Raw genomic sequence first — 12,827 nt, 5'->3', positions numbered from 1 at the left:
GGAGATACACGATTTTCTAGAACATGTTCTGTTCCGAGATGATGAAAAACTAATTGACGCGGATATATTATATAAAATTCAAGTAAATGTCCGAACGAAATCGAATTATATACACGAAAGAGTTGAGTTATCAATGTTGAGTGAAATAATGCCAATCAAATGTTCACTTAATAAAATTATTTTACTTTGCTAAACATTATACGTATTAATAAACATTACCAAACATAATAATCAATATAAAAATTCGATAATTGGTTACTAAATATTTAAGAGAGAGAAGGTAAAATTATTTTTAGTTATATTAACATTTATTATAATTGGTATTATTTCACTCAACATTTAGTACCTATTACTAGACTTTTTTTCAGTGATACTTCATTATACGGATGTATTGTACTGTACGCTTGATACGAATCCTGATAGTTCAAATTAAATCCAAAAGTAATAAACACTGACTTCGCTCAATGTATTATTGGACGAATCCAGTCGTTCATCAATTAAAACAGGCAAACGAAGCTTTCCTCACGCTACAACACAACGTCGAGAATCGTCTGATTAAATTAATACTCCGATTACGACACAGTATGCAGCACAGTAATTGCTGTAAGTGCTCCCAGAATACGTGAAAGCATTTGTGTGTGTAATGTATGTCGCATGTATTGAAGCATAATAACAATTATATGTACATATATAGTTGCATATGCGATCAATGTATAGTACAACCTGGACATTGATTTTGTGCCAGTTAATAATGTACAAATGTAACGAGGGCAACTCAATTATTTAAACATGTTGACATAAAATTAATTATATTAAATATATTATATATATGGCAATTTATATATATATATATATACGTTATTTTATAATTGCTTGAAACAATCTCTGAGAATTGTCTGAAGTTGTCATTAAAATGTTTTTTTACGGACGGCCAAAGATTTTAAAATCATGAATATTATTTCATAGTTTATGGTTTTAAGAATTTATCTATGAATTCTCGGAAAATACCGGATATTTCCTCCATTACAGAGACTATACTATATCATGTTCCTGGGAATGCACTGATAAACGGGACTCGCCTGTATCTCAGCTGGACGTACTGCTTCGACCAGATTGCAACGTAAATCGATACATCAGGCACAATTAACCCGCATCTTGCTTTCCGCGAAACCGATATAGTCCATAATTCTGAGATTCACAAAGCAGCGCATTTCTCTGATCCAATCGACCGCGTCATTTTTTCATCCTTACCATGATTATACTTAGACACGATATATATCTCTTGATCATCATGTTAAAAAACAAAAAATAGTATCGATCACATTGTGTCGTCTTGTAATTATAGTAAAAGATACCGAAAAAAAAGATTCGAAATTTTTTAATTGTATTCTTGGATCTTTCTTCTGACATTGAATCCTAAGTAAATATTATTATTTGCCACTTCTTTCTGTAATTTCTTAGTTTTAGATGAGAATTAAAATTCTTTAATTTGCAATCGTTTTTAATTAAATTGGAAATAGTTACCTAATTTTTTATGTAATAGTCATCTGAGATATTTTTTATTCCAATTAAAAAATTACTATTGTTAACAACATATATACTATCGTATATAGTATATATTATATTATAATAGTATATTATATTATATTATAAAATATACTATTGTTTTTCGATTAATATTTGAGATCATTATAGTTATGGATTTAATTAAAATTTTCTGAAATAGATAAGTAGAAACAACACACAAATATTAAACGAGATAAGCATAAATAGCTTATTATGACAATATTTCTAAAAATAAAAAATTTTAATCACTATAACGTTTTTTATTATAATTTTTAATAAAATTGCATATTTAAAAAATAATTTAAGAATAATTACAATACTAAAAAATATATATTGAACGATCGTAAAAATTATCGAATATATCATAAATATACGTTAAACAATCGTAAAAAAATATATTAAACAATATTCGTATAAAACAATATTTCACAAATCACATTTTTTCCCCACTTTTTGCAAAAGTAAGTAACCCAAATAACTATTCTCAAGTTAAAACAAATACTAACAACCTGACATTATAAGTTTTGATAGAAAAATGTTCCCTTACATAAATTACTGAATACTTTCAAATACTCTCCTTTTCTCTGTTTCTCACACACTTGAGCCCAGGTAGATTGCGAACGATCAGAAAGGCCGGATGAATGGCGACAGCCGCAAGTAATCGCGAGAGTTGTCGCAAAGAATGAGGAATGCGACGGCCTCCAGAACGTAGAAGAGGCCTTCGCTTGTTACGCAAATACGCAGATCCACGGAGATGAAGTGGTGAAGGAGGAAGGAGGGCGAGGCGGAGGGTATCGGCCTTGGCGAAAAGAGCAGACCTCGCCGGCTGTTCGATGACCTAGAGGCAAGGTGGGCGGGAACATTGCAGATAGATAATCTGATATCATTCATTACGCACCTAAATCTCAAATTAGCGAAACCTCGAGAGGGGGAAGGAGATTCGTTTGGATCAAAGTGTATCGTACTAAAGCTTGTTCTTTTTAGTTGAACTTCTTGCATCATTCATCTCTTCTCTTATTTTTTCCAAAAAGAAAATGGAGAAAAAAAGGAGACAAAAAGTTGAACTGAAAAGAACAGAAGACATAATATTATATATAAGTTGCTTCGAAGGGTCACTTAAAGCTCTACGTTCGTTCACAATGAACTTATTAACATCCCTAAGTTCATTATATTAATGTCATGGCAAAACAGCTGCGCCATTCGCGACGCAACTGAATCGCAAATTAGTAAAGCAATATACAACAATAGAACGTTGATTGTCAAATGAGAATCAACTATCAATATGAGAACGTGAAAATCATGTAATTACGTTATACCTTTCGTTTTTCATAAACGAGACACTTTTCTTAGTTAAGAAATTTCAGAATGTTTACTGAAATCTCGAAAAAATACTCTCTGAGAATTTCTGGATTTTCAAGTTATTGTGTTAGTATTTATTTCTAGTTATTCTTATTTCTGGAACGTTTTAAAGAACTTTTTAATCGATGCAACTTTGAAATCAATTGAAGTGAAAACAATGTAATAAAATGTATAGATTTCACGAAATTTTATTACTTAACCCTTTTTTTTACAATTGAAAAACCGTAAAACCTATAAAAAAAGATCACCGCAGTATCGGTGAGCTTTCATATTGTGTACTATCTTCTACTATTATTGAGATTTGTATAAAATTTCACTAACATACAAAAATATAATATGTATGTCTAATTGCTAATACAATTGTCTATATTTTGTATCAAGAAAAAATTATAAATAAAATGATGCTCTTAAAAAGAGACAGAATTTAAATTAAAAGTAAAATTCCAAAAATTTCCTTATACTAATAATAATATCCATAAAAACCCCTAATCTTCAAAGAAATTCCCTAAAAATTCTAAGAGATTTCGAGTTTTTTCAAATAGAAATCCTGAATTTGTTGCATAGAATATATATTTTTCTAGAAGAAAAAGATTTCATCGTTTATGTTCGCTATTATAGAATGGATTTAATTAACGAGTAGTGACGTATCTTCTTCGAGAAACGAGGTTATTTTCCTTCATATAATCGGAATTATCCAGTAATAGAAATTGAGACATCTTTATCTTATCTCTCTCTCAGGCTCCTGTGAATTTCAAAATAGATTCAAGTGTTTTAACAATTAATGTGGAATAACGATACGCCTTCCTCCGGTCGTGTTAACGAGTAACGTGAGAACAGATGACATGTTTGCAACACATGTAGATCACCTGTTCCGTGGATCACCTGAGCTTCGCACATTTATCAGTTTGTGCGCGAGAAGCGCGCATAAAGTGAAATCTCCTTTGATCTCTGTAAATTGTGGCAAGTTGATTGTGTATTTTGAAACAAAGTGAAAAGCCCTAAAAAAAGCACAGGTAAAGCGACGTCTATGATGAGAGTCGTAAAAAATTGACCAACTATACAATCGAATGTAAGGAGAATAATCGATGACTGGACAATTTCATACGACTTGAGATTCAAAGCTTAAGTTTTGCGCCTTAAAATCTCATTGTGGAGATCACGCCACTTAACAAACTTTATCAAAAACTGTGTGTTCTGATATATAACGATTTTTTGATTAGCCTATCATTTTTATTACCTTCAGTAAGGCCCAGTTTTTCATTATCTAGTTAACTTGTGGTAAAGTTCAGGGTTGGTAAAAAAACATGTTTTAAACATGTTTGAAACATGCTTAATCGACATTTTTAATATATTTTAAATATGTTTTTTTAAAGCATATTTGAAGCATTAATAACATGTTTAAAAAGAAATATGTTTTTATTTTTAGAAAAAAAAAAAAAAAACCATTAGTCTTTGTTAAACCTGCTAAAGCTTAACCTGATACTTTAACCAATGGGCTTCATCCATGACACCATCGTAAATGAAAGCTCATTGAATAAAATATCAGGTTAAACCTAAACACAAGTTAACCAGATAATGAAAAACTAGGCCTAAGAATGAATAAGACAGTATAAGTTAGAATGAGATGAGATAATAGCATATATAAAACGAGACAGTACACATAATACCCTCCTTTTGTACTTTTGTTTTTATAAAATTGCTCGTGGCCAGACATTGTCATATGATCTGTATCCTATTCTTATTGATGCTTTTCAATTGTGTATAAGGCTTTATTCCTTGCTCCTATTGTATGTTATACTTCTTTTCATCGTATCTGTACAGACAGAATAGTTTTGCTGAAGTACCTGAAAATTTAGTTGAGTACAAATCTGAAAATTTTGTTCGAAGTAACGAAATAATTATATAGAACTTCAAGTGAGTGTGTTAGGAGGTTAATTAACTTTTTGCAAGCATTGTCATCAACGTTTAAGTGATCTACAGAGGTATTTTTATATGTAGCTCGACAAAATTATTTTCGGATACGTATTTAGCTAAATTTGTAGATACTTTAACGAAAGTTATTCCTGTATCAAAGCTGTAAAGTGAATTCGCTCACTTTTGTAATATTCATCTCGGTTCAAGATACATAATTGACCTCCTAGTGATCGATCTTGGGATCGATTGTATATCCCGAAACGGGGTGAAAACTACAAATGCGAGTGAATTTATTGGAATATTTACAAATTTCGTTGATCAACATCTGGTTGATTCACGCATTTTTGTAATTTTCATCTCGTTTTAAGATATACAACCCCCTTTGAAACAAAGTGAAAACTAAAAAAGTGAGCGAATTTGTCAGAATATTTACAACTTCATTGGTCAACACCAAGAGAATTTATTCACTTTTGCAATTTTTTCATGTCGTTCGAAATACACAATCGACCTCCGTCAGTGCGCGAGGTACCCTCCACTGCAATTATTCACGTTATTAATCTCGCGACTCGTCGATAAAGATATGAGACCCTCCTCACCTCTCGCGACGCGCAATTAACGCGCCGCCCACCTGCGCGTGAAACTGCCGGAGACATTTTTAAATGACGCCGAAATACGATTACGGTATCGCAAACAATAACCCCTTACGAATGACGGTTCTGTAAATAAGAGTTAAAAGAATCTCGAGAAGGAAAAGAAAAAAAGTGGGCGAGCGGCAGACGAAGAGAAGGAGATGGCTAGAGACAGAGGAAAAAGAGCGATCGATGATCGGGCGAGCGAGCTCCGGCGGAGTCTTCCCTCCCATCCGCTCGTTAATCATCAGCCTCTAGTCGTCCCTTGTCGTCCCTTATCGTCCCTTATCTGACAACTAGCTGCGGTAGCGCTAGATACATCCCATCGACGCATCATTTTCTTGAGATGGCCCGGCCAACGTGCGTCGGAATTTCCGTCGCCGGCCGCGAAAGCAACATGGCGGCTGCGAGGAACGAGACGACTGGCACTCCTCGCACTCTCTTTCTCTTTTCCTCGCACGGCGTCTCGTGCGTCATCGGTGCGGCCGCCTTCAGGCCGTCGATCGCGGCGACATAGCCGAAAGAGAGAAAAGGAGAGAGAGAGGGAGGGAGAGCGCGAACAGATCTGTCGCTCGTACGAAATGATCATCCCCGTCGGAAATAATCCCGAGAGATCCGACTCGATTTCGCCGATATCTTTACAGAGGTGCGAAATATACCCCAGCGACCGTCGTCGCCGGCGAGATCACCGAGCAGCAGGCCGCCTCGACATCGGGCGGCATGGCTACGGGGTCCACACGAGCCGCGTTGCGGCGCACGTCGCGCGATCCGCCGAAGACGCGACCAAAGGTGGCCGCGATCCCGACGCGAGTGTCTTGATATGAAGGTGAACGGCTACCAGATGAAGCAGACTCACCTTCGGAGTGCTGTAAGCGGCCTGGGAAATCGGGCTCTCGACGTGTTCAACAGCTACCGTTCACTACGTTCTCGCTGAATGCACTGGCGCGACTAGCGGAAACCGCCATCTTGCCGGGCGCTCGCGCGTCCGCTTCCGGCGCAATGCGGCGCGCTCGTTCGAATCGCTCGTTTGCCGTTTGCGGAAAGTGGTCTTCTTGTTAAAAGAGCACTTCGAAAAGTGAGAAGAGAAGTATTGAGCCTTGCTTAAAGTCAGAGTAACGTTGATGCAACGGGGTCTAAAATTTTTAGAATTAATTGTCATTCTGAAGAACAAAATCTCACTCTTATAGATCAAAAATTGAATCACTCTTTTTTAAGACTGGCTCAGTTTTAACTTTTTGAAGTGAGATTTCATTCTAAAAAAATTTAGAGAATATATTAACACTTAAATATATTAGGAATAATCCAAATTGCAGATGTAACATAAAGAAAATTAATTATAGAAATAATAAAAAAAATTGTTTAATAATTTTAATAAAAGATATATAATTAAAAAAAAATGAATCCAATAAAAATTCCAAATACATTATATAAATGTATATTATAAAATAAAAATAATATATATTATACTTACAAAATATAATGCCGTGTATATATTATATATATATATATGTATATAGTATAAAGTATATACACTTTAAATATACACATATACAGTTATTAAGCCATAATCTTGTAGTACAATTTATTGTCGCAATATTATTGACTCAATATATTTTTAATCAATATCTCAGCAATAAATTGTGCTACAATTATATAATGTTATAATATAATATTGAGTGACTTAATTATCGTTAGTAAAGGATTTTTATTCTTATCAGAGCGCAGTTTAGAAAGACTACATATATTAATATATAAATTCACGCGAAATTATATATAAGCAACTAAGATCCAAGCTAGATTGTTGTAGAGACTTCGTATTCAATTATGTTGTTACATTGAATTGAATATTTACTTAACACATATTTTTTGGAAAATAAAAAAATGAATACTATGGAGAAAGATAAAAAATAATTCTCTTTACAAAAATCTAGATTAGAATTTTAATGGTATTTAAATAAATAACAAAATTTTAAATATATAAAAAATTTTCTTTTTTTCTCTGAATTATATAGAAGAAACTGCGATTTCTTTCAATAGCGCCCACTTTGTAATTGTCTGTAATGTCTAAACTAGTCTAAACTCACATCAGAGAGAAACTTGAGAGGGTTCATCCTGGGCTACGTTCGGAAATATCACCCGAGTACCCTCGTGTGTCATCTTATCCTTGTTTAACATCGAATGAACAACAAGGATAAGATAATCGGGGATACCAAAGTGATATTTCCGAATGTAGCCTGGGGTGCGTTCCGAATCGTCATCCAGATGCACCCAGATGTTGTTTTATCCTTGTTGTTCACAAATGATAAATAAGGATAATACGACACGTGGGTGCACTCAGATGATGATTCTAAACGCAGCTTTTAGGTAAAAAGTTGTCGTCCGGGCGTTCATTTATGAATGCACCCCTGATATTCTTCATGAATTTGTCAAAATCGCTCATACACTAGCGCCAGTACGTCTATTTCCAATTTGGGAACTACATAGCTACGTACTGGCGATACAATTTTTCACGGAATAAAAATTCCTTTTCCACGATTAAAATCTACATCTTATAGCGAATTCGGTCGCCTGCACTAGACTGAAATTAGAATTAATAAGGTCTGTTTTCTGTGGCTGAAATAGTGTACACTTTTAGAACTTAAAGTGAGATAGGTATACGTTTGATATATTTGTAGAAAGTGAGAAAGAGAGTTCTAGTTCAGTCTAGTGCAGGAACAAAAAACAGATCAATATAGATGATCGAAGAGATTGTACGAAAGAAAAATTTAACTTATATAATAATATTCAATCAATCTTTAAAAATATAAATGAATATTATAACAAATAATAAAATCTTTTTTTTTAATATAGAATCTTTTTTTTAATATTATAAATTAATAATAAATTATGAAATGCTTGTTTAAATATCGTTATGTGACAAATTAAAAAACTACTTTCTATTTCAATTAAAAATTTTTTTGGAAAGAGTAAAAGGAAAAGAAATATAATGTAAATTAAAAATTGTGAATCATTTAAACACTACGCAAATATAAACATTATTACTTAAAGTTCTATAGCAAAATTTTTAATCAAAATAATTAAATCAAGTTATATATCGCTTGTATCCACTTTTGACGTAGGATTCTTTGCTCTATGATTTTACCGATAGAATCAGAAAATGGATGTAGCCACGTAGTTCCCAGACCGAAAATGGTTATCAGCGACGTTGGATTTTGTCAGTTACAGGAAAAAGGCCTTTCTATGCTAAACTCCAATCAGCATTCAGCAGTTGAAGTAGAGAGCACATGGCATACTGTATATAAACTACTTAAGCTACTTTCTAATTTGTGAAAAAATTTTGTTTTAAAGATGCCGAAATCAAAGAGGGATAAAAAAAGTAATTTCCTAAATATTTTTCGTATATTTTTGCGTATTTATGTAAAAAATATTTTTAGGAGCACAATCATAACTTGATTTCAATTAACCTCTAAAAAAGTTACAATTTAGTTTCATGAGTTAATGTTTTATTGCATAGTTTTATTGTAACAAGTTAATAATTTTAAGCAATATTATTTTTTTGGTACTTTTTTAATAATAGAAAGTATATATGTGTAAGATAAATATATGACATTGTTTAATATTTTTATTTTACAGTTTCTCTCACTAAAACTGATAGAAAAGGTTTAGTCTTAAAGCAGAGGATTATGGAAGATGTTAAGAAATGTGTAGAAGAATACAGTCGTATATTTCTAATCTCTATTCAAAATACACGCAACACTAAACTTTTTGATTTACGTGCTGAATGGAAAGACAGTAAACTTTTCTTTGGAAAGCTCAGTATAATTGCACTAGGTCTTGGAAAATCTAAAGAAACCGAGATTGCAGAAGGTATACATAAATTAGCTAATGCATTGAAGAATTACTCGATGAAAGGCCAGTGCGGTCTATTATTTACTAATAGACCAAAGAAACAGGTATATAATATGTAAAAAGACTTAAATAATAATATTAAATTATATTTGAAACAAATATTTGATAAAGAGAATTTCATATATATGTGTAATATTTATTTATATCTGTATATTTGTTATATACTATATTTATTTATATTTATAGAAATATATCTTAAGATTTTATAATAAGAAGAAAGATTCATGTTATATGTATATTACGAATGTATTTGCTTAGGTAATAGAATGGGCAGAGAGCTATGAAGAAATGGAATATGCTCGTTCTGGATTTGTAACACCTGAAACAGTAGACTTACCTGAAGGTCCTCTGCCACAGTTTCAACATAGCATGGAGCCACAATTAAGACAATTGGGTATGCCTACATCATTGAAAAAAGGAGTTATTACTTTGATTAAACCATTCACAGTTTGTAAAAAGGATGAAGCACTGACACCGGAACAAGCACAAATCCTGGTACATATTTTACGTATACATATGTAGAGTATATATATTGTAACATTCTGCATTGAGACATTAAAACTAAATCCTGATATATATTTTGTAGAAATTATTAGGCAAACCACTAGCGGTTTTTAAATTATTACTTTTGGGAGTATACACAGAAAAACATGGTTTTAAGAAACTTACGATACCAGATGACACAAAAGAGAACGATGAAGAAGAAATGGATGTGGAGAATAATGATGATACATAAAATTTATATGTATTGTAGTTTTAGAAAAAATGTATATATTTTACGTAAATATATTTCCTTATTTGTAATTACTTTGTTTAAAATTCCAGCAAATTTTATATGTCATGAAATTGTATTTAAATGCTTAAAATGTAACAAATGAGTACGGAATAATTGGTAATTTAAACATGTCAAAATTTTCAATGTTTCAAATAATATAAAATTTTAAGATTATATCAAACAAAATTTATGTATATTAATCAAATAAAGTATGCAAACATTTGCTTTAACTCTATTCTGGATGATTGGTATATTATGGGTGAGTGAAATTTAATGTAGTATTTGTAAGTTTTTGTCTAAATTTTTATCACAAGTGGTATATCGTAATTTTTTTTATACATAATTTTAATTATTTTTATGTTTGAAACAATATTTTTAGGGCATATATCATTGGTATATAATTGGATCTCCAAAAAAAGCCGATAATAATATAATGCCCAAAATAGTTTTCGATTTCGATTCCGATAGGAAGCACAGTACATCTTCCGTTGAATCTTTAGAAACTTTAGAGCATTCGGATAATGAAAATACTAAAAATAAAAGAAAAAATGTGCAAAAATTAACACATGAGGTACATAATTGTTAAAGTTAATACTTGCGTTTGAAGAATCCTGAATGTACCATTTGTAAAACATGACATGAACATTTTATGAATATTTACACGATATAAAGTATTAAATATTTCAGATTAAAACTCGTTGGCCAAGTGAAACGTCATTAAAGAGAAGATTCTACAAATCATCATAATGTATATTATGTTCTATGTATAAAACACTTTCACAGCAGTATAAAAAATTAATTTAAAAAAATACAGTTTAATGTAACACAAACAAAAATATTTCAATTCCTAAATGATAAAATATATCGTTCAGAATTCTTATAACATGGTTACATTTATAGTGCAACAAAATTAACAATAACATTTTCACAAAATAGTCATATTTGTGATTGTGACAAAGTAGTCATTTTCATAATTTTTATTATTTATGATTCCAAAGGATACAGGTCATACATTTATTATATATAGAAGTTGAGAGATGTGCTAATACTGCTAAAAGATAAGAATTAAGTAAACTAAAAACAGGTTGCATTATGATGAGATCATCTTACGGGTAATATGTGATACTATTACTAACACATAAAACTTAATAAACATGTCATCTTATGCAACATAAATTTTTAATATTATTCCTAATAATTTTTATGCATTATCCCCATTTGTAAAAAATTTTATTACAAAAAATAATTATCGTGATAAACAAATTATAAAAAATAATAAAGAAATCATAAACAAATTTTCTAAATATATTTGTATCAAGAATAATCCTTTTAACAAAATAGATAAATACTACCAAATAATATTAAACAATTATAAATTTACAGTGTAACATTACATATTACATCATATAAGTTAATCTAAAGTCTGTTCTAAATCAACAATACAAAATATATACAGTATCTATTACTTTTTGTCATAAATTCCTCTGTCATTCTGTGCCATTGTCTAAATCAAAATATTTTTAAAATTATTCGTACTTTGTTCTGCAATTGTTCTGTCTCACTGTCCTATAATGAATACATTATTACGTAATAAAAGATATAATCTATTGTGAATATAACTCTATCCTCTTTGGTTGGATACAGTTGTACTTTTGTTACTTTAATTGTATGACTCAAGAAGGACAAGGAGTGAATCCGTCATATTATTTTTACATGATGTTAACCAAACTAAAATAATGATGATAGCTTAATCTATACACTAAAAGTATTTTAGGTAACATATGAAAGAGCAAAAGCTGGTAGAATGTATTTGATTAAAGAACAATCATAATTGAGATGAGAATTAAATAAAAATTAGATTATGTATAAATTATGGAATAGAGAGAATAGATTCGTACTTTCTATGACTATTTCAACGTAAATTTTCAAAAGAAATTCACGTCTATATACGTTATCTACTTCATAATTTCTACTTTGATCAGAATATCACAATGTAAATGATAACATCATTTCGAGGATATGGCAATTTCACAGCACACTAACTTAATCGAGATCTTATACAAAAATAAATTATAGCTCTCTAAAATTATAACTATTTAAAAATAGGGAACGTAAGCGGTAAACACTTAATTATCCGCCTGCTAATGCATCTTACGTCCTAAAGTAATATCTTACTATCAATTGCTAAGAGAAATTTTCCAACACATTTCAATGGAGAAAATCGACGACATGTACGCGGACAATTATATGCTCGTATAAAACTTGCATGTGTGCAATAACAAGCGAGGTTCTCTAGCAGGAGTTACAAATATACATAAACGATTCGCATTAGGCGACAAAAATTAAGAAACTCTTAATTAACAATTCTCAAAGAGTATATTCTACACCGATTCTAACAAAAAAATGTCATTTAGAACAAATTGCAGACTCCTGCAGTGCGTGATACAATATGGCTTGCAGTTCATTACACTGTAAAGCACGCAGCTATAGTGTATCTAGTTTCTAGGCACGTTGTGTACATTGACTAATGTGATTAAATTCGACTGAGAGACTGTAGAATGTATTGTATTTGACATAAAAAAAAAACTTGCGTTATTTTAATGTAATGAAGCTGGAATGTTTTGGTGTATATTTCAATGAAATTTACTGTTCGAAGAAAGATCATATATATATAT

At 31.2% G+C, this 12,827-nt stretch overlaps 2 protein-coding genes across 3 annotated transcripts in view; one reads left to right on the top strand and one right to left on the bottom strand.

Moving 5' to 3' along the window:
• 14-3-3zeta (tyrosine 3-monooxygenase/tryptophan 5-monooxygenase activation protein zeta) overlaps nt 1-6,398 on the bottom strand; it is a 78,191-nt gene extending 71,793 nt beyond the window's left edge. For both annotated transcript variants that reach the window (XM_018549771.1, XM_018549774.1), the window contains exon 1: nt 6,325-6,398. The gene's annotated coding sequence lies outside the window, so the exon portion shown is untranslated. The remainder of the gene's footprint in view (nt 1-6,324) is intronic.
• A 2,349-nt stretch (nt 6,399-8,747) lies between these two features.
• On the top strand, nt 8,748-10,139 carry RpLP0-like (ribosomal protein LP0-like). Its single transcript, XM_018549775.1, has 4 exons — nt 8,748-8,844; nt 9,102-9,421; nt 9,636-9,872; nt 9,964-10,139. Exons 1-4 carry the CDS (start codon nt 8,817-8,819, stop codon nt 10,111-10,113), a joined length of 735 nt encoding a protein of 244 aa, XP_018405277.1. The 5' UTR covers nt 8,748-8,816; the 3' UTR covers nt 10,114-10,139.
• The last annotated feature ends 2,688 nt before the right edge of the window (nt 10,140-12,827 follow it).

This window comes from Cyphomyrmex costatus, unplaced genomic scaffold (assembly GCF_001594065.2).
Source record: "Cyphomyrmex costatus isolate MS0001 unplaced genomic scaffold, Ccosl1.0 scaffold882, whole genome shotgun sequence".
NCBI lineage: Eukaryota > Metazoa > Arthropoda > Insecta > Hymenoptera > Formicidae > Cyphomyrmex > Cyphomyrmex costatus.
The sequence above is the reverse complement of the archived record's forward strand: the minus strand, read 5'-3'. Positions and strand labels throughout refer to the sequence as shown.